At 31.4% G+C, this 23,853-nt stretch overlaps 1 protein-coding gene across 10 annotated transcripts in view; it reads left to right on the forward strand.

Moving 5' to 3' along the window:
- Positions 1-23,853, forward strand: part of LOC658494 (band 7 protein AGAP004871) — a 54,809-nt gene that overhangs the window by 19,391 nt on the left and 11,565 nt on the right. For all 10 annotated transcript variants that reach the window (XM_015978755.2, XM_008193251.3, XM_008193248.3 and 7 more), the window contains 2 exons: positions 7,630-7,736; positions 20,272-20,344. In XM_015978755.2, the coding sequence (XP_015834241.1) occupies positions 7,630-7,736; positions 20,272-20,344 (180 nt within the window). The remainder of the gene's footprint in view (positions 1-7,629; positions 7,737-20,271; positions 20,345-23,853) is intronic.

A 23,853-nucleotide genomic window follows, 5' to 3' on the forward strand; every position in this document is an offset into this window, starting at 1 on the left:
ACCGTGTTTTTGTGCAAAAGTAGAATATTAAAAATGAAAAACAGCGATTTTGATTTTTCTCTTTGTGGGAGAATTCGGTCCGCCTCTGGTAAAAGACAGTCGGTAAATCCACAAAGGGTGAATAGAGCGGATTGCTGTATCGAATTTTGTGCACCGGAGTGCTATAATAGTGAGAGCGCACCACCCGGAGTGTCCCGCATAGAATTTACGACAGTGAGGAATTCCGGGGGATGGTTGACCGATTCAAAACGAATTTAATTGAGGTTAACAACTAAGTTCAGCGTTACGCGAGGACGGGAAATTACGCGAGAGCTCTTTTGGGAACGCTAGTCCGCCTCAGCTTTTGTTATTGCTAATTAAGTTTCGAGTTGTGTTTGCTATTACCGATAAAACCCGAAAAAAATTGTGAATTATGCATCAGCATAAAACTTAAGTGGCCTTATTTTGCTGTAAAATAGAGTGAAATGTAATTTATGCATATGAAACAGTTGACGCTTTCAGGGGAATGACAGCCACAAATATTTATATGACAGCATAAATATTTATTTGTTAATATAGCAGCGCTTCGTGACACACTTTATGAAAGAATGATTTGTGAACTTGGTTTGTTTAAATATTTACCTGGATGTTGAATGGTAGGCGACTTTTTGAGCTTTTATTTCAATTACTATTGAGACAAATACTTACTTTAATGTTTACAAAAATGTAATGAAATGTTCGGTGTTGAATAATAAAGCCTCAGAAAATTGATCAAAGGTTGGTGTTTTGTTCAAACCACTTTTGTTTAAATATTTATTGGACAACGTTTTATTTCAGGCATATAAATATTTTATTAATAAAAAACTTTTATTATACTATTTATTTTATTTAAAAGAACTTGAGAATTGTTAATCATATTAGGTTTCACTCTTTATTGTCGAGAATTGTTAATTGTTTATGCATTTTTTTTTCATAACGAGATGGAAAAATATAAATGTTGACTGTTATTAGCAAGCCTAAAAAATACACACATCAAAGGTTGATTTCAAACGCTTACATGTATGTAATTTATTGAACAAAAACTCGTTTGATACTGTTTTTTAACTTTTATACACCTGTTAATTGATTTGGAAAAAAACTTCCCAACAGAGAATTGAAAATTGAATCACTGTATTTGTTTCAAAAGTTTTACAAAAATTGAGACGAATTTTGAAATTATTATTCTTGAACTTGTATTGTTTCTCTGATTGTGGGAAGAGTTATGTGAACTTTGTTAGAAAATAAAGTGTAGGAATTTTCCTTTTTTTTTGTTCATATTCACAAAAATCGTAGATTTTTTAACATTGTGTTTCACTTTAAAATTTTACCTACCACTACGGACTACGGTGGATTATAAGTTAGGAGACGAAACGAGATACAAAATTGCAGGATTTTCTGAACCTAAAAAATAATGCGGTTAAACCGTTTTAAATTAATTTAAATTCAATTAATTTACTAATTTCTTAGAAAAAAAAATTGAAAAGTTGAGTTTTGCACTCCTAACAGACGAAGAAAAACTGGCAACTAAAAGAAACATGAAAAGAAAATATTTAAAATTAAAAATTTGCGCTTTATCTCGTATTTTTCAAGACGCTGCAAATGCGGTTAAAGATACAAGAAAAATGTTAGGACAAATTTTGTAGAGAATTAAATTTTCTTTAAAAAAAAAAGTCTGCGAGACCATATTTCGATTGTCAACGGTTTAGGCTCTAAAGACATGCAAAAACGCTGAAGCGTCGGATTTTTTTCAATGAGCCGGTGGTCAAGTTACGGAAACTTATTTTATACGTAAACTGTAGAAGATGGAACTATGGTGTCGCGGACTTTTTTATAGGAAATTTAATTCTCTCTAACTTTGTTCCTTACACTTTTTTTGTATCTCTAACTGTATTCCCAGCGTTTTGATAAATATGCAACGATGCGCAAAAATTGTCGCGTTGAATTATCATTTTGCGTTCCACCTTATATTTTTTGGAACGCTGTGATTATGGTTGAAGATACAAAAAAAGTGTAAGGAGCAAAGTTGTAGAGAATTAAATTTTCTACAAAAAAGTCCCCGACACCATATTTTTATTTTTAACGGTTTAGGTATAAATTACTTTCCAATACTTGACCACCGGTAAAATGAAGCAAATTCGTCGGTTGAACGTCTTTGGGGCTTAAATGGTTGAAGGTTGAACGCTGTGACTATGGTTGAAGATACAAAAAAAGTGTAAGGAGCAAAGTTGTAGAGAATTAAATTTTCTACAAAAAAGTCCGCGACACCATATTTTTATTTTTAACGGTTTAGGTATAAATTACTTTCCAATACTTGACTACCGGTAAAATGAAGCAAATTCGTCGGTTGAACGTCTTTGGGGCTTAAATGGTTGAAGGTTGAACGCTGTGACTATGGTTGAAGATACAAAAAAAGTGTAAGGAGCAAAGTTGTAGAGAATTAAATTTTCTACAAAAAAGTTTCCGACACCATATTTTTATTTTTAACGGTTTAGGTATAAATTACTTTCCAATACTTGACCACCGGTAAAATGAAGCAAATTCGTCGGTTGAACGTCTTTGGGGCTTAAATGGTTGAAGATAAAAATATGGTCTCGCGGACTTTTTTGTAGGAAATTTAATTCTCTACAACTTTTTTTCCAACATTTTTCTTGCATCTGTAACTGTATTCGCAGCGTTTTGAAAAATATGGGGCAGAGTTCAAATTGGTAGAAGTTCAACATTTTTTTAAATATAGTTTACGATAAAATTTTTACATTATGTTTATGTTTTACTATTGAAAATTTAATGCTTTATCTGTCTGTATTTCTTTGTTTGCTATGTGTTAACCGTTATATAGATACAACCATTTTTTTAAGTTAATTGTTCTGAAAACTTGACGGTAATGGAACAACTGCCCCCTCTGGCGACATTAACGCAACTAGGAGGAAGGGAGCGTTTTATTTGTACGACGTTTCATATCCTAACCTTTAGATATCCATATACCAATTATAATAATTGAAATAAATTTAAAAATTATAAAAAATATTTTAGAAGTGCTGTGAAGAATTTTTCAGTTTAGAAAAACTCTTTTGCTGGGGAATAATTTGGAAAAACTCTAAACGAAGCTAAAGATAAATAATCACAGATACAGTAGAATCTACGACTTTTTTACTTTTTACTTCTTATTTATTTGTTGAAAATATGCAAGTGGCACAGTTGGTAGGACTGCATTTCTCACTGGAGTAGTTTGCAAATTAGCATTTTCATCTCACTTTTCTGTTTCCGTATTAATTATTCGTGTACCACATCATCTCAATGTTCTTCTCGCATTCAATTAGAGCTAAATTGCGTCAAAAGTTCCTAGGTTTCAGTTTCAATTCGTCGCTCCTGAATCCAATTTATTCGCCTGCAGATTCCATCTCTTAACAAATATGAATTAGAGACCTAATACATCACATCTAAGCGCATTAATATCCAATAGCAACTTGACAATGGAACCTGAAAGTTTAATAATCGATGTTGTAAATAATCGAGCATTTCTTCGTCAATCTCGTCCAACTTTAACGACATCGTTACAATGTTCTGTTAATTAACATATGTTGCCTCAAGGGCCAAATCGGAAATTCTACCTTCCCTCATCGATCGTATAGTTGGCAAGTAATTTCGCTAATTATCCAGGAATACAGCAGGAATTCCTCGCAAATATGAACAATTTTTGAGCCGTTCCCCAACATCCGGGACACAATTTAAACCAATAAAACTTCCGTAAAAACCGGTAAAAGTTGGCAAATTGCTCGTAAAATTGCTTATCGAAGTCGATAGAGCCGATAATGTCTCTTTGGAAGTTAAATTAATAAACTTGGGCTCGATTAAAAATTCGCATATTTGCATGTAAGGTAGGGAGACGAATCAAAGTGTCGCACGTGGAATTGGACGAGTTGGGAGTATTAGGTGAAAGCAAATAAAAAAGATTTGAGAGCTTAATTGGCATCGGAATTTATGTTTTTCTGCGTTTTCGAATGTGTTTGTGTAATTACTGGTGGGATTATCGGGTCGAAAACACGGTTTAAATTTTAATTTCTATAATAACATTGAGTTAAATGAATGCAATTATAACGCATTTTGAATTTTATTATAGAAGTACACTACACATAATCATAATTATCGTTAAAATAATCGCATGGGTTTTTTTGTTGACGGTTTTGCGATTTCCCTAGGAATAAATTTGAAAGGATCTGGAGGGTGGAATAATGTCTAACATATTTTTTTCTTTATTATTTGGTTATACGGCGACATTTCGAGCTGTCACTTCAAATCTCCATAAAGATATGCTTTTCTAGACACATTCAAACATATTAGTGCGTGGAAAATAATCCCATTTGAGATTTCTTCCGATTTCCATAATGTTCTGTTTGCTTTTCTGGCTGAACTGTGGGGCTGTGATCATCACAACAAAATTTATCATTAGATTATTAAAAAAAACTGGTAATTATAAATGAAAAATATTGCAGTTACAATTTACTGGTATACAAAAAATAATAAATAAAATATGTAATTAAAAAAAATAATAAAAAAAAAATCGTAGATTTAAGTGACTGAAAGGGTGATAAATTTAAAAAGTATAGAACTGCTTAGTTACAACAATAAGAAATTAGAAAACTGAAATTATAAAATAGTGAAACAACGAAAATCTGAAAAAAATTAGAAATAATATCAAATACGGGAAATTAATGAACTAAAAAGCTGAAATGCTGAGAATAAACTTAAAAATTGTGTGATTGAAACACTAAGAAGCTATGGGACTAAAAGACTGGACGCCTGAGAACACAAAAAAATAAAAAGTTTGTTAAAAGTTAAATAACTTGAATAAGTTAAATGGAATATCCAATTTTTTGTTTTTGCTTTTTAAAGATCATTAAATTGTTTAAATAAAAATATAATTTACAAATTTAAAATGCACAAGTTTATAACTATAAGGATATAAAGATTTTTGATCGAATTTGGAAATCTTGCGAGTTTTTACTGAAAAACTTGCGAAATGTTTGAGTTTGAACACGAAATAATTGCGAGAATCAATCTTTATCAAGAGCAAATCGATCTACAATTTATCCACGAGTTTTGAACCCAAATGTTATAGAAAACTTGAAATTTTCTTAGAAGAGAGCAAAATTCTAGTTGATTTGGCCGACATTTACAAAATAATCAATCTACAATTTTTTTTCTGTTTTGAACGCTTTATGATTGGTCAATTTTACAATTGGCAGTGCAATCTCCCACCGATATCCAATGACAAACGCTTCAATCGTTTTGTAATTTTTTGTGCACCAGATAAACAAGTAGCGAAGATAATTTTATAATTTATGGGTTACTTGCTTATTCCTGGGACAAATGAGACACCAGTGAACCGGTTTAAGAGACGGTTTTTATTAAAAATTAGAATTCGCTATAGATACAAATAAAATGGTGAATTCTGCTATGTTTTTGAAATAATTTGATTTTTTTTTGACAAAAACTCACTTTTTTAAATGAATTTTACAAAAACAAAGAATCCTAGAAAAGTAGGACATTTACACAACCTGTTAAAATTTACACTGTCAGTTTGGAAAAATTAATAATTATAATTATAATAATTAAAATATAAATGTTTACAATCAAAATTAACATTGCGCTTACACTGTAATTTTGACTCTTCTACGTAAATTAGGTTTTTTCCAAAATTAGGGCTGATACAAAATTTTTAATAAGATACATAAATTGTTAATATAAAATTAGAGTATACATATTCTTAAAAAAAAATTCAAATACTGATGACAAAGGAACTTTAACACCGAGAAATTAAAAACACAAACTAAAAAATATTGAGCTTAAAGTTTTGAAAAACTAAGCGATTGAAAAACTGAAAAACTGAAAAAACTAAAGAATTAATAAAGAGAAGCACTGACAAAATAAAACATTGTAGATTCTGATTAAAAACTTATACAATATAAGAGACTGAAAAGCTAAAAAACTAAAAAACTGATATACAAAAAAAACTGTAATACTACAAAGTAAGAACATTAACAAGCTAAGATAATAAAACTACAAAAAACTAAAAATTTGAGGAACTATTAGTTAGATCTATGACTATGGGGAAATTGAGAAACTAAAAAACTGAAATAATGGAAGCCTGAGAAACAAAAAATATTTAGATGTAAAATAAAATATACTATTGAAAAATTAAATTTGAAAAATTTGATGTAATGATTTTAAAGTAATAAATACTAATAAAGAATATTAGAAATCTTATCTCATATCATCGAACTTTTCCTAGCAGTAGTATTATGACCTAATAGACTGACTGTGAATAAAATATTTGAAACTTATTTCTCTAATTTAGATTTTACTAGAGTTTAAAAAAAAAACTGTGTTTTTGTTTACAGTTTTTCTTGATTATTATGTTTTAGAATTATTTTTGTATCTTTGTCTGCATTTTTTAAAGGTTTTTTTTTCAACTAATTTTTTTCTATGTAGTTCTCAGCTTATTAAGTATTTTATACTCAACATTTTTGTCAAGAAATTAGTAAAAAAAATGAGTAAATTTTTGTTTTTATTCCGCTGTGCTAAATATTTGGCTACAGAAAATGATGTTTTTTATATCTCATTTCGCAAAATATCTTTGATTTATGTGCAAGGAGCCAGGGATTAGGTTTAAACAAGCAAAGTCACAAGTTTACAGCAGCCAACAGGTCTCCGCAACGGCTCCTTTCCTTTACCCTTTCAGTCATTAACTTAACTATATTCATAAAGTTAGTTTTGCGGTTGCGGCATTTGAACTATTTGCTCTAAACTCGAATTAGCTTTAAGTCAGTGTTTGGCAATATTTGTCTTTAATGTTTTTTAGTTTGATTAGTGTCTCAGTAATTAATTAAAAATTTCTTGTTTGTTTACTTCGTTTGATATTTTTAGCTTCGAAATATTATTCCCTAGAGGGCGCAAAACAAGCCACAACCAATCAGGAGACGCTCCAGATCACGTGACGCGGCTTAAACCGATCTAGTCCGAGGTGCGATTACAATTGTCTCGGATTCATCACTCATTGGTTTAGTTTCGTGTTTCCTGTGATGCTGGTTGCAGCAATTCAATTTCTTCTACCACTTCCAATAAACTTCCGGTAAACCTACGTGTCTTGCTGCTATAACCGGAGTATTTATTTTCTCATATTAAATATTTTCCGGACAAGATATAACATATTAAATATTTTCAAGACTGCTGGGTTTACCTCAAAAGCAATTTTTCGTCTAAATTTGCTCCGGAAAAAGCGAGTTAATTAAGTCGGGCGATATGTAGACATAATTTATTAACTCGCAGGCTTTGCTCCGGTATCATAATTTGAAAAATTCTCAGGTGGTTGTCGATAATGCAGTGATCTTGGCTGTTAACAAGGAATAAGGAGTGTGATGGATGGCTTTCGAGCACTGGCATTTGCATAATTTATGGATTGATGAATTTTAATAAAAGTATCGATTGTACAGGGGAATTAATTTTCGCTCTCTAATCCATTACAACACATTTGCATAATTAGCTTCACTCTCGAGTCAATTTTATCGCAACAACGATTGGTTTCTGTTATTTTGATGATGATTTTGTTGGCAGCTGAGCTGGTGGAGGAGGACACGAAAATGTGCGGCAAAATCCTAACAGTCCTGTCCTGGATGATCGTCGTTTTGACGATGCCCTTCTCCCTCTTCGTCTGCTTTAAGGTAAGTGAGCGGCTGGCAATTAACTGTTGTTGCCCTGAATTGTAAATAAGCCCGGAATTGAATTTGGGAATTTATAGAAACTCCGGATATCAGATCCGGACAGTCCGGGCCACCAGAGACCAACATTCGTTTAATTCGAAATGGTGGAGTTTCCAGTCGAACTATTGCGTCTGGAATAATTGAAAAATTCTTCGCTTTGATGTATTTTTCCTTTATTAATTTACCCGGATTCGAGATAACTTCACTGAAAGCTTTTAATTATGGAATTCGGAACTTTGTAACCTTTGAGGGATCGCTTTTATTTTATTGTGAGACGTGGTTTGTTTATTTGTTGCTGGGGTGTTTTGCAGTGGCGGTTTTTTTTTCATCTGGAGTCTTGCGTATTGTTTCAGGGAGGGTTTTAGTACAATTACCACAGTTTTATTGTTGAAGTTGGAAGCGAAAGCCTTTACGGAAAGTTATAATTTTGGCATATTTATTGTGGAAATTTGTTGTAAAAAAAAATATAACACAAAAACTATGAATTTGTGATCAATAAAGTGGTTGCATCTCAATACAAATTTATTTCATTCTTCTACAGTTTATATAGACTCTAATTTTGTTTGTGACCTGTGGTGTAAATCAGTAGTCAACACACTTATTTAACTCTAGAAACTAAAAAAAAATATTTTTTTAAATTCGTGACTATTTTCTCGTCTAAGGTTTCGTCTACAAAAGCGTTCAAAGTTTTACACTAAAAATATCGTAACTTAAAAACTGAAACCCGTAGAGCAAAACGGTTTGTTCCAGTGAAGTCAGCGGCTCATTTTCTGTATTATATCAACTTTTCACGAGATTTAAAATTTTGAATTTTTTTGCTAAAACGTCCTGAGTAATAAATACACTTAAATAAATTATTTTTTTTTAAACTCGTTTTATCTTAGAATTTTGAACTTGTATATGCCTTTACATTCCTCTACAGTTGTTAAAAGTCAAAAAAAGTTTAAATGTTCGTATTTTTGATGTTTGATTTTTTCAATTTTTGTCGCGAATTTTGTCGATTTCCGGTACTCGGATCATTTATCAAGCAATAACTCGGGAAATATTAGAGATAACCCCATGATGTGTACTATCCTTGGAAAGCTCTTTTAATGATCTATCAATTGCAAAAAAGACTATTGTTGTCCGATTTATAGTTTTCGAGAAAATGCAAATAAAAGCAAAAATTAGATCATATACTCAAAAATTCATAACTAAAAAACTATAGGGAATTTGGCACTTTTCTTGATTCCAATCGATTTCCCGGATCATTTTGCATAGGTAGGCATTAAAGTAGTTCCACTTTTTTGCATAGTTTAGCTGTAATTGAGATAATAAAAAATATTAAAAAAAATTAACACCCCTTCTTAGAATTTGGTCAATTTTAAAAGTGTTTTAAAACTAATTAAAACTTATTTTATCTGATGGATCTTGAGGTGCTCTTTAAGATGGAAAAAAGCGTTTTCTCCTAGCTCTTTTAGTTTGGTCGTAATCGGCGTTTGAAAATAAAAAAATTTTTTTGCGAGATATCGCTTTGAGTCCTATGCCATTTTGTAGAGTTTTTTATTCCGGTTGTCCTCCATTTTTCCGTTTTTCGATAACTCTAATAGTTTGGCCGTAATTGGCGGTAGAAAATTGAAAAAAAGGGAAAATGGAAACCTTTTTTTGCATTTTTCTTAGAAACTGTAAGACTTAGAGCAACGAGCAAAAATCCATCTGATAGCGCTTATTTTTGTCTATTTTTTCGTGCAAACCCGAAGCCGCTCCGGACAACGGTTCCGGCTACAGAGGCGATCAAAGTTTTTCACTAAAAAAATTCATAAAAAAAAAACTAAAAGTTGTAGAGCAATGCGGTTTGTTTCATTGAATTTTACGGCTCATTTTACATATTATATCAATCTTTCACAATAATAAAATTTTTTGCGTAATAATTTTTCAACAAAAAAATTCATAACTCAAAAACTTAAAGTCGTAGAGCAATGCGGTTTGTTCCAGTGAATTCAGCGGCTCATTTTCTGTATTATACCAACTTTTCGCGAGATTTAAAATTTTGAATTTTTTTGCTAAAACTTCCTGAGTAATACACTTACTTTCAAAAAGGTGAAAAAATTAAATTTTTTAAAACTCGTTCTACCGTAGGTTTTTGGACTTGTATATGCCATTACATTCCTCTACAGTTGTCAAAAGTCAAAAAAAGTCCACATGTTCGAATTTTTGATGTTTGATTTTTTTGTCGCGAATTTTGTCGATTTCCGGTACCCGGATCATTTATCGAGCAATAACTCCGGAACTATTAGAGATAACCTTATTATGTATACTATCTTTGGAAAGCTCTTCTAATGATCTATCATTTGCAAAAAAGATTATTGTTGTCGGACTTATAGTTTTCGAGAAAATGCAAATAAAAGCAAAAATTAGATCATATACTCAAAAATTCATAACTAAAAAACTATTGGGAATTTGGCGCTTTTCTTGATTCCAATCGATTTTCCGGATCATTTTGCATTGGCATTAAAATAGTTTCACTTTTGCGAATAGTTTACCCGTAATTGAGAAAATAAAAAAAATTAACCCCCCTCTCTTGGAATTTGATTAATTTTAAAAGTGTTTCAAAACCAATTGAAATTCATTTTGTCTGATAGATTTTGAGATTTTTAAGATGGTAAAAAGTGTTTTCTCCCAGCTTTTTTAGTTTGACCGTAATCGGAGTTTGAAAATTGCAAAAAAAAGTGTAAATGAAATCTTTTTTTGTGTTTTTTTTGGAAACTGTAAGACTTGGAACAATGATCAAAAATCCATCTGATAGCGCTTTGGTCGTTTTCTTTTTGAAAAATGCAACACATTATCCTCCAAAATTCCCCATCCTTTTCAATAAATAAATCAACTATCAAGTCACGCAGCGGTCGCTTCGCCCCCTGTCAGCACCCCCACAGCGATATTAAGCGAGATTTCGACCTCAATGAACCGTCATCAGGGTCGTGTGTTTGGCAAGATCGTAAACAACTAATTTGCGATGGGTAAACTCGCGGTAGCGGCTTGAATGCTGTTCATTTGTGAATCTCCCTCTCTCTAATAACAACAACGCGTTCCGGGATTACAGCCATGTGTGGCAGACAACCGGAATAATTTCTTGTTATTGAGCACCGGAAAAAGCGGAATTTTTCCTGATTTAAGGGCGCGGATTAACGACACACTCGCCCCTAGATTGTCTCCAATTTCTTCGACGTAAACACGCAACGATAATTCTGTTTCAAGCGCTTCCCGGAACCCGGAAAATACGCTCCGGAATATTGGTTCCCGGAAAAGGCCTAATTAATTTATAAAAATGTTGACAAAATCGTGAACAAACACAAAATGCTGAAGTGAGATCTTTTAATTCCATCTTTCCTTCTTTGTAATTAACTTCATTTTTGTGCTCTTATTCTAGCAGATAATAATGAAAACTGGTTGCGTGGGCGGAAGTACTCACGACCTCGCATTTAATATATAAATTAAAAAACCCAAAACGATATTACTTTTATGTTTGCACCGCATCTACCATAAATAATGAGAGCAATTTCAATTAAACAAAAGTAAAAGCTTGTAGTGCTGTACTTTATTAACTTCCCTCCCTACGACATGGAGTTCCTCCATAAACAACTGGGAGGCAGGAAACGAAACCTGAGCCTCTCTAATCTACTTTCCACGTACGTAGTATTTTGGTTTTGCAACATGGTTATCGTTTCGTTGGCTCGTTTAAACTTTTCGTATTGAAATAATAGTTATGAAATTTTGTTTACAATAAAACACATTTTTTAGCTCTTGGACGGGTTAAATAAATGTGTTTTTAAAAACTGGAACATATGGAAATGTCTGCTACCAGAACAGCAAATCTATTTCCGAACTCACTCAATGATATTAAGACGGTTTCAACTTGGACACAAAGAGAATACTAGATGTTTATTTTAAAAGAAGTTAAGCGAATACTGAACGACTTTAGTCGTAGTCTTTTGATATTTAATGAGTTTTCGTTTAAAGGGAAATGAGTTTGGTGTTTGAATAACAGATTTGGTTAATCAGTGTTTTTATTAATAATATTATTGTTGGGGGCTTATTGATTCGATTTAACACTTTATTCCATGATCAAATATTCAAACTCGGATCAGGAATAAATTAAATTTATTATTAAAGTTCATTATGAATTATTGAATATTTTCGGGGAAATAAACATGTTTTCAGTTGGAACGTGACAGAGCGGACTCGCTATTATAGAAATGAGGCAAAAACTACGGGAATAAATTGTATTGAATTGCATTGTTTATAAAAATTAACCAACAGAAATTCTTTTTGTTTGCAATATTTGTAAACACACATTAATTTAAATGCGCCTGTTGCTGAAACATTACATTTTAGGTTTCGCTAGTTAGCTATAACATTGAACCCAGATTTAAATTTTTGCTTTAATTTTGAATAGGATATTGAACTTGCATTTTAGAAAAATCTTTATTATTGCTGTGGGTTTTAAACTTTTTGAGTAAATAACGTTGAAAATGAAAATTTTGAAATTATAAAAAATTAACTATCAGGAAACTAATTTAATTGCGTCTGTGGCAGAAGCTATAATCCGGAGCGACTCCTAATCATTGCCATTTGATAGATCATTAAATCACAAGTTTAGCAAAGTTTTTATCTGTGCTGTAGATTTTATAGATTTTGGGTAAAATGAGAAATTAAATTTTTAGACATGAACAACTCGGAAAATAACTACTGGGAATTATTATTAAAAAAAAATTGTTGTAATACGTAAAATGACTCGCCGAATACACTGAAATAAACCGCTGCGCTCTACGGCTTTTAGTTTTTGGGTTATAAATTTTTAATAAATAACCCGGCGCATCCACCATTTTTGCCAAAAACAGCTAAGTGTTTCTTGGAGAAACTATAACCTGGAACGACTTCAAATTTTTGCTGTTTGATAAACATTGAACACAGATTTTGAGAATATTTTTAAATTTGTTGTAGGTTTTATATTTTCGCATAAAATACGTTTGAAAATAAAAAAAACTTATATTTATTTAAATGTGTCTGGGGGGGAAACTAGAACTTGAATAAACTCCGGGTTTTTACTGATTACTAGAGCATTGAACTTAGTTTGTGTGGACGTTTTTATGTTTGCTGTTGGCTTCATAGTTTTTGAGTAAACTACGTTTGAAATAAGAAGATGAAATTTTTAAAGTTGACTACCGGGGAACTAATTTAAATGCGTCTGTGGGAGAAATTATAATCAGAATCAACTTCGGGATTTTATTTTTTGACAGAGCATTAAACTTAGATTATGGCATTGTTTTGATTTTTGCTATAGGCTTTATCGTTTTTGAGTAATACACGTTTGAAATAAAAAGATGATAAAAATTGATTACTGAAATTCTAATTTAACAAAAAATGTTGCTGTAATACGCAAAATGAGCCGCAGAATTTATTGGTATAAACCGTTTTGCTCTACGACTTTTATTTTTTGAATTATGAATTTTTTAATAAATTACCCGGCGCATCCACCATTTTTGTCAAAACCAGCAAAGTGTCTCTGGAAGGAACTATAACCTGGGACGACTTAAAAATTTTGCTGTTTGATAAACAGTGCACACAGATTTTGAGAATGTTTTTAAATTTGCTGTAGGTTTTGTATTTTCGGATAAAACACGTTTGATATAAAAAAAATATTTTTAAACATACATTTATTTAAATTTGTTTGTGGGAGAAACTAGAACTCGGATAAACTCTGGATATTTACTGTTTACTAGAGCATTTAACTTAGTTTGTGTGGACGCTTTTATGTTTGCTGTAGGCTTTATAGTTTTTGAGTGAACTACGTTTGAAATAAGAACATGACATTTTTAAAAGTTGACTACCGGGGATTTAATTTAAATGCGTTTGTGGGAGAAATTACAACTGGAATCTACTTTGAGATTTTACTGTTTAATAGGGCATTGAGTTTAGATTATGGCGAAGTTATTATTTTTGCTGTTAACTTTATCGTTTTTGAGTAATACACGTTTGAAATAAAAAGATGATAAAAATTGATTACTGACAATTTAATTTAACAAAAAATGTTGCTGTAATACGCAAAATAAGCTGCAGAATTTATTGGAATAAACCGTTTTGCTTTACGACTTTTATTTTTTGAGTTATGAATTTTTTAATAACTAACCCGGCGCATCCACCATTTTTGCCGAAAAATGTTGAGTGTCTCTGGGAGAAACTAAAACCTGGAACGACGCCGGGTTTTCGCAGTTTGATAAACATTGAACATAGATTTTGACTATGATTTTAAATTTGCTGTAGGTTTTTATTTTCGGATAAAACACGTTTGAAATCAAATAAAACATTTTTAAACATTCATTTATATAAATGTGTCTGTGGGAGAAACTAGAACTTGGATAAACTTCGGGTTTTTACTGATTACTAGAGCATTGAACTTAGTTTGTGTGGACGTTTTTATGTTTGCTGTTAGCTTTATAGTTTTTGAGTAAACTACGTTTGAAATAAGAACATGAAATTTTTAAAGTTGACTACCGGGGAACTAATTTAAATGCGTCTGTGGGAGAAATTATAATCAGAATCAACTTCGGGATTTTATTTTTTGACAGAGCATTAAACTTAGATTATGGCAATGTTTTGGTTTTTGCTGTAGACTTTATCGTTTTTGAGTAATACACGTTTGAATTAATAAGATGTCAAAAATCGATTACTGGGAATTCAATTTATTAAAAAAAAATATTGTATTACGCAAAATGAGCTCCAAAATTTATTGGAATAAACCGTTTTGCTCTACGACTTTTAGTTTTTGAGTTATGAATTTTTTAATAAATTACCCAGCGCATCCACCATTTTTGCCAAAACCAGCTAAGTGTCTCTGGAAGGAACTATAACCTGGGATGACTTAAAAATTTTGCTGTTTGATAAACATTGAACACAGATTTTGAGAATGTTTTTAAATTTGCTGTAGGTTTTGTATTTTCGGATAAAACACGTTTGATATAAAAAAATATTTTTAAACATACATTTATTTAAATTTGTTTGTGGGAGAAACTAGAACTCGGATAAACTCCGGATTTTTACTGTTTACTAGAGCATTTAACTTAGTTTGTGTGGACGCTTTTATGTTTGCTGTAGGCTTCACAGTTTTTGAGTGAACTACGTTTGAAATAAGAACATGACATTTTTAAAAGTTGACTACCGGGGATTTAATTTAAATGCGTTTGTGGGAGAAATTACAACTGGAATCTACTCTGAGATTTTACTGTTTGGTAGAGCATTGAATTTAGATTATGGCAAAGTTATTATTTTTGCTGTTAGCTCTATCGTTTTTGAGTAATACACGTTTGAAATAAAAAGATGATAAAAATTGATTACTGAAAATCTAATTTAACAAAAAATGTGTCTGTAATACGCACAATGAGCCGCAGAATTTATTAGAATAAACCGTTTTGCTCTACGACTTTTATTTTTTGAGTTATGAATTTTTTTAATAAATAACCCGGCGCATCCACCATTTTTGCCGAAAAATGTTGAGTGTCTTTGGGAGAAACTATAACCTGGAACTACTCCGGGTTTTTGCTATTTGATAAACATCGAACATAGATTTCGAAAATGTTTTTAAATTTGGTGTAGGTTTTATATTTTTGAATAAAACGCGTTTGAAATAAAAAAAAATTAACATTTATTTATTTAAATGTGTCAGTGTGGGAAACTAGAATCCGGATAAACTCCGGGTTTTTACTGTTTACTAGAGCATTGAATTTAGTTTGTGTGGACGTTTTTATGTTTGCTGTAGGCTTTATAGTTTTTGAGTGAACTACGTTTGAAATAAGAACATGACATTTTTAAAAGTTGACTACCGGGGATTTAATTTAAATGCGTTTGTGGGAGAAATTACAACTGGAATCTACTTTGAGATTTTACTGTTTGGTAGAGCATTGAATTTAGATTATGGCGAAGTTATTATTTTTGCTGTTAGCTCTATCGTTTTTGAGTAATACACGTTTGAAATAAAATGATGACAAAAACTGACTATTGGAAATCTAATTTATTAAAAATTTTTGTCGTAATACGCAAAATAAGCCGCAGAGTTTACGAAAATAAACCGTTTTGCTTTACGAGTTTAAATTTTTGAGTTATGAATTTTTTAATAAATAACCCGGCGCATCCACCATTTTTGTCGAAACAGCTAAGTGTCTTTGGGAGAAACTATAACCTGGATCTACTCTGGGTTTTTGCTATTTGATAAACATCGAACACAGATTTCGAAAATGTTTTTAAATTTGGTGTAGGTTTTATATTTTTGAATAAAACGCGTTTGAAATAAAAAAAATTAGCATTTATTTATTTAAATGTGTCAGTGTGGGAAACTAGAACCCGGATAAACTCCGGGTTTTTACTCTTTACTAGAGCATTGAATTTAGTTTGTGTGGACGTTTTTATGTTTGCTGTAGGCTTTATAGTTTTTGAGTGAACTTCGTTTGAAATAAGAACATGACTTTTTTAAAAGTTGACTCCGGGAACTTAATTTAAATGCGTCTGTGGGAGAAATTACAAGTGGAATCTACTTTGAGATTTTACTGTTTGATAGAGCATTGAATTTAGGTTATTATTTTTGCTGTTAGCTTTATCGTTTTTGAGTAATACACGTTTGAAATAAAAAGATGATAAAAATTGACTATTGGGAATCTAATTAAATTAAAAATGTTAGTGTTATACGCAAAATAAGCCGCAAAATTTACTGGAATAAACGGTTTTGCTCTACGACTTTTAGTTTTTGAGTTATGAATTTTTAATAAATAACCCGGCGCATCCACCATTTTTGTCGAAACAGCTAAGTGTCTGTGGGAGAAACTATAACCTGGAACGACTCCGGGTCACAACTCCAAAATATTACTTAAAATCTTTTTTATTTAAACACAGGAAAATTATCGTAAACGCTTTTGATTGTAATGTGATTAAAAACTGCACTACAAGTTTGCTCGATTTATTTCCTGCACTTTTGAAGCTTTCGCTCGAAGCGTTTTGACTCTGTTTGCTAAGTTTAACGTCATCTGCAAACATTCACTTGTTTGAGACATAATCACGAATGGCACTGACTCCATATCCACACAGCAACTTCCCAAGAATATTTTAAACAAACTGGCAGAAAACGCCAGACCCTCTAAACACCATTAGACAAACATTTCATCTTATACCACATTTTTTCTAAATATCGCTTTTAATTAATTTCGCAAAAATTTGATCATAAAGCTCGTACATCATTTATTAGTTTTTCCATCAGGCTTCGAGCGTGAAATAAAAAATCGCGCTGTCAAGTCGCGGTTTTGTCTTCCGAGATAAACACAAATTAAATCGCCCTGAAACAATTTTGTTGCGTAAAATCGTTACTGCATGTCATCGGAGTGTTTCCAGGGCTTAGGTTGTACTACAAGTCTCATAGTTGTGCGTTTAAGTCTTTAATTAATAGTCGAGTATTGTCTCAAACAGTGCGAGATGTTTCGCTAATAATCCGTTTATTATATCGAAGCTGCAGCGCATTTCAGGATGACCGAATTGTAAATGTAACACAAATTAAACGTGTAGTTAGTTTAGTAGCAGTCCGTGAAATTGCGGAATGTCTCACTAGTGCGTTTCCGGTGATTTTATTATCTCCAAATCGGAATCGATTAAATCTGAACTGATTCAATCTGTGTGAGTGGATTTGTAAATTTTTAATTTTTAAAGTGCTTGATTGAATTGTCTTTTTGGAAACCAAATGTGCAAATGCATTCTGATTTGCATGCTTGCGGAATTGTCGCAGTTTAATCAATGGAATTAAGAAGCTTCGATACGTTTTGTTGGAAAATGTTGAAGAAAATGAACAAACAAACCGGATCCGGAAAAAATATATAGAAATCGTAATTGTTTGTGCTGTCAGCTGGGTTTGTAAGAAATTCGTTCTGACAGGTATTTTACTTTCTTCGGTTATTGGCTTAGCCGTTTTCTTTTTATATTGATACCGAACCCTGATTTTATTTCACGTTATTATAAAAGCAATTAGAATAAAATATATTTTTTTTAAATTTTTTGGTGAAAAAGGGGCTAAAGTTGGTTTTGTGTTTTGGCGTTACATTTACAAAGTAATTACCATGATGAATTTCCTACAATATTGACACTGTGGGAACGCAAAACCATATCAATTTCACGTAACTTTACCAACTTGAAACGTTCCTTTAATAATGGATTACGCGAGCTTACAAAGTTTATGCCTCCTAGACGACGTTTTTCGTGAAATTTTCTTCTCGGCTTTTAAAAATCTCCCAGTGTTATTAATTTGGAACATACCTTCGAGATATTAATAGAATTTTTAGGAACAAAAAAGTTATCAAAATCTGGTAATTTAAGATACATTTTTTATTGATTTCTACTACAGAAAAAATAAAAACATGATTTAATAAAACTTAATAAATTCTATTACAAAAACAAACAACACAAACTACTTCAAATTACACAAAAAAAAAGTTATAAATAAGTTAATTAATTTTTGAACCTAAATATAATTTTAAATTAGTTGTGAAATTAGTTCCTTTTTGCAGATCTAAGAGATTTAAAAAACTATGCAACTGCAAAGTAACAGCAATAAGAAAACTGAAATAATAAAACAGTAAAACAACGAAAAACTGAAAAATTTAGGAAATGAATATAAAATATGGAAAATAATCAAACTAAAAAGCTGAAATACTGAGAATAAACTTATAAACTGTCTGACTAAGACACTAAGAAACTTTAAGATTGAATAAAGACTGAAAGCCTGAGAACATAAAAAAATAAGAAGTTTGTTAAAAGTTGAATAACTTCTAAGTTAAATGTAACAATTTATTTTTTGTTTTTGCTTCTCAAAGATTATTAAGTTGTCTAAATAAAAACATAATTCATAAATTTTAAATGCCCAAGTTAATAACAAAAAAGTTGTAAAGATTTTTTATCTAATTTAGTACTTTTTTGAGTTTTGTGAGAAAATCTTGCGAAACAATTGAGTTTTTGCTAAAAACTTGCGAAGTGTTTGAGTTTGGACACGAATTATTTGCGAGAATCAATCTTTTTTTAAAACAAGTCGATTTACAATTTATCCACGATTTTTTAACCCAAGTGTAATAGAAAACTTGTTATTTTTTTAGAAAACAGCGAAATCCCAGATAGTCAGGCCGACATTTACTAAATAATCAAACTACAATTTTGTGTTTAGTTTTAAACGCTTTATGATTGTTTTTTTACAGTTTTTTACAGTACAATATTCTTACTATATTTAATGACAAACGCTTCAATCTTTTTTTTTGTGCACCAGTTAACAAGTAGGAGGTGATTTTTATATTTTTATTGGCAAATTACTCATTTCTGGGATAAATGAGACGCCAGTTAACCGGTTTAAGGGCCGGTTTTTTTTATAGAACGAGATTTTGTTTTAGATGCGGATAAAACGTTCGATTCTGAATAGTTTCTCAAATATTTTTTTTATGAAAACACTTTTTTAAATTTATTACTCGAAAACTAAGAATCCTAGAAAAGGGAAACTTTTATGCAACTAATCAAAATTTACACTTTCAGTTTGCATGAATTAATAATTACAATTAGAAATATAAAAAATAAATAAAATTTTAAAATCAAAAATAATTGGCGAACACTGCAATTTTACCACTGCTACGTAATGTTTTTTTATTTCAAAATCAATGCTGGTGTAAAAATTTTATATGATTTTAAAATTGTTTAAATTTAAAAATGAATTTAGTACAGAATTAGAGTATGCACATTTAAAAAAATTAATGGTTCAAACACTGACAAAGGAAGTAATAACACTGAGAAACTAAAAACACAAAAAACTAAAAAACATTGAGACGGAAATTCTGGAGAACTAAGCGACTGAAAAAACTGAGAAGCTGAAAAAGCTATAGAATTGAAAAACTGGAAAAAAATTGTCTGAAAAAATATGAAACTGAAAAAAAGTGGAAAAGTATCTTATTTTAAATTAGGAAGGTTAAACAGTACTGCGTTTACTTATTTAGAATTTAGGAATTTAGGAAAAATAAAAAGAGTGACAAATATTTTCGTTTTTATCAAAATAGCTTTATTTCGAGTTTTAAAAAATTGCGTGTTCGAAAGTTTCCTAAAATCCAGTCCCTAGGTATTAAGTAGAATTAGGACTTTGTAAAAGTATTCACCAAACTTGAAAGTAATTACGTTCGCATCTTTAATACGACACAGCGTTATTTAAGTGAAAGTGGAGAGCTGCTCATTTCATAATTTTCGCGAAGCATCAAATTAAATGACACTTTGTTATTACAAGATCCAATTTAGTGATGAATTCCATTTTCCTCCACGAAACCTGATACAGCTTATCTCTTACATTGTCGGACTTATTTCGTCTTGATCCAATCTCTCTCGGTCAAATAATGAAATATGAAAGGAGGGAAGCCAGACAGCCTCAAAGACACTTTCAGTTAATTGTTTTTTCGCTTTGCAGGTCGTTCAAGAGTACGAAAGGGCCGTCATTTTTCGCTTAGGTCGTCTCTTGTCCGGAGGCGCCAAAGGGCCAGGTAAGCCACTTTCTGTTTGAATTCTGTTAATAATTCAATTTGGAGAGCGGATAGTTGGCAAGTCTGAACGCGAATCGTAAATATTTAATCACACGATTGACATTTTCATGGTCGTAAAGACGGAGGGGTTGTAACAGAAGATAAGATAGCAGTAAAGGGAAAATGAAGCCATGGCTTTAAGAAATGCTGGGTTTGTAACTGTTGGGAGGGTTTTACTACATTAGGTCATTTAGATCATTTTAATACTCACTACTATTCGAAATATTAAAATCAGAAAAGTTTGAATTTTCTGCTAAAATTTCCTGAGTTTATTTGAACAGTTTAGTCGTAATTGAGAAAATAAAAAACATTAAGAAAAGGTAACCCACCCCCCTCTTAGAATCTGGTCAATTTTAAAAGTGTTTTAAAATCAATTAAAACCTATTTTATCTGATAGATTTTGAGGTGCTCTTTAAGATGAAAAAATGCGTTTTCTCTCATTTTCTGTATTATACCCACTTTTCACGAGATTTAAAATTTTGAATTTTTTTGCTAAAACTTCCTGAGTAATACACTTACCTTTAAAAAGGTGAAAAAAATATTTTTTTCTAAAACTCGTTCTATCGTAGGTTTTTGGACTTGTATATGCCCTTACATCCCTCTACAGTTGTTAAAAGTCAAAAAAAAAATTATATGTTCGAATTTTTTATGTTTGATTTTTTCAATTTTTGTCGCGAATTTTGTCGATTTCCGGTACCCGGATCATTTATCAAGCAATAACTCCGGAACTATTAGAGATAACTCTATGATGTGTACTATCATTAGAAAGCTCTTTTAATGATCTATCATTTGCAAAAAAGATTATTGTTGTCCGACTTATAGTTTTCGAGAAAAAGCAAATAAAAGCAAAAATTAGATCATATACGCAAAAATTCATAACTAAAAAACTATTGGGAATTTGGCGCTTTTTTTGATTCCAATCTATTCCTCGGATCATTTTGCATAGGTATGAATCAAAATTGTTCCACTTTTTAGAATAGTTTAGCCGTAAATGAGAAAATAAAAAAAATTAAAAAAAATTAACACCCCCCCCTTAGAAATCGGTCAATTTTTAAAGTGTTTTAAAATCAAATGAAACCGATTTTATCTTATAGATTTTGATGTGCTCTTTCCGATCTAAAAAAGCGTTTTCTCCTAGCTCTTTTAGTTTGGCCGTAATCGGTTTTTGAAAATTGAAAATTTTTTTGCGAGATATCGCCTTGAGTCCTATGCCATTTTGTAGAGTTTTTTATTCCGGTTGTCCTCCATTTTTTCGTTTCTCGATAACTCTAATAGTTTCGCCGTAATTGGCGGTTGAAAATTGAAAAAAATGGAAAATGGAAACCTTTTTTTGCATTTTTCTCGGAAACTGTAAGACTTAGAGCAACGAACAAAAATCTATCTGATAGCGCTTATTTTTGTCTATTTTTTAGTTCAAACCAGAAGTCGCTCCGGGCAACGGTTCCGGCTACTGAGGCGATCAAATTTTTACACAAAAAAAATTCATAAAAAAAAACTAAAAGTCGTACAGCAATGCGGTTTGTTCCATTGAATTTTGCGGCTCATTTTACATATTATATCAATTTTTCACAATAATAAATTTTTTTTTAATTTTTTGCGTAATAATTTTTCAACAAAAAAATTCATAACTCAAAATCTAAAAGTCATAGAGCAATGCGGGTTGTTCCAGTGAATTCAGCGGCTCATTTTCTGTATTATACCAACTTTTCACGAGATTTAAAATTTTGAATTTTTTTGCTAAAACTTCCTGAGTAATACACTTACCTTTAAAAAGGTGAAAAAAATAAATTTTTTTAAAACTCGTTCTATCGTAGGTTTTTGGACTTGTATATGCCCTTACATTCCTCGACAGTTGTTAAAAGTTAAAAAAAAGTCCAAATGTTCGATTTTTTGATGTTTGATTTTTTCCATTTTTGTCGCGAATTTTGTCGATTTCTGGTACCCGGATCATTTAACAAGCAATAACTCCAGAACTATTAGAGATAACCCTATGATGTGTACTATCTTTGGAAAGCTCTTTTAATGATCTATCATTTGCAAAAAAGATTATTGTTGTCCGACTTATAGTTTTCGAGAAAATGCAAATAAAAGCAAAAATTAGATCATATAAGCAAAAATTCATAACTAAAAAACTATTGGGAATTTGGCGCTTTTTTTGATTCCAATCGATTCCTCGGATCATTTTGCATAGGTGGGCATTAAAATAGTTCCACTTTTTCGAATAGTTTAGCCGTAATTGAGAAAATAAAAAAATCTTAAAAAAAATAACACCTCCCCTTTAGAATTTGGTCAATTTTAAAAATGTTTTCAAACCAATTAAAACCCATTTTACCTTTTGATTTTGAGGTGCTCCTTAAGATGGAAAATATCGTGTTCTCTTAGCTCTTTTAGTTTGGCCGTAATTGAAAATCGAAAATTTTAATCAAAAAATTTTATAATTTGAAAAAATAAACGATTGCGTGATTTGACAAAACGCCAAACAGTAATCTTTTGCGAATCACTCTGTATTTATACGTAATTAATTTATATGTAATTTAAACTTCGAAACACATCGACACCGGTCCAAAGTTTAAATGAAACGCAAATTTGTTTTCAGTTTGGTCAAAGCCTAACAGCGAAACCCTTTTAGAAAAAAATCCAAATCCTCTACAACTTTTCCACCGATACATTTTATTCCAGTGTCAATAGTATACATGTGACAGGTCGTTGCGCAATCCATCCACCAATCGATCGCGTTCCTCCGCGTCACGTGCCTACGTCACGTGTCCACCGAAGCGGCAATTTTGATATTTCCAGAGTAGAAAATTTACATAATGCGAAACCGGGTCTTCCAGCATTTAAAGCATTAAGTCAATGTCTCAAGACGGGCGCGCTTCGAGTCGAAACTTTCCTATTACCTTTCTTGGTAAATAACAGACGAGTTTTCCGGAGTTTCAGATTGGAATTTTAGCCTCGAAGGCGGCGCTGAAAGAGCCGAGCTTTCTGTGTGTATTAATTGGAATCCAATAACAAGCTAAATCGACGTGATTGATTTAAAACGCTAGCGCAAAAATTTAAGTAACGCATTACTCTAATGTAACAAGAAACGGCAAATTTCTTGGGCGTAAGAGTTCTCCAATTTTGTTAACTCCCTAAATTCGATAAATACTTCATGTCTTGCTCTTTCTTTCGTGCGATTTCTGACGCTTGTATCGGTGCCAAAAAAAGGAATTTAATGCCATAATTAAGTGATTCCCTTGCGATTGTGGAACTCAATTAAATGGTCACTAAAACACACAAACTTCCACCGAGGGAATAAATCGAATTATTACAAAGTTTGCTTCTTCTGTTTGAGTTAAGAACCGAGATCTACATTCCCTCTTGAATTAGCAAGAGATGCTACTTCATTATTAAAGAAATTTAACTATACCCTAATTTTATGCATGAAAGTAGCTTCCAAAAGTGAAACAAACCATTTTTACCGTTTTGAT

Source organism: Tribolium castaneum, chromosome 1 (assembly GCF_031307605.1).
Source record: "Tribolium castaneum strain GA2 chromosome 1, icTriCast1.1, whole genome shotgun sequence".
NCBI lineage: Eukaryota > Metazoa > Arthropoda > Insecta > Coleoptera > Tenebrionidae > Tribolium > Tribolium castaneum.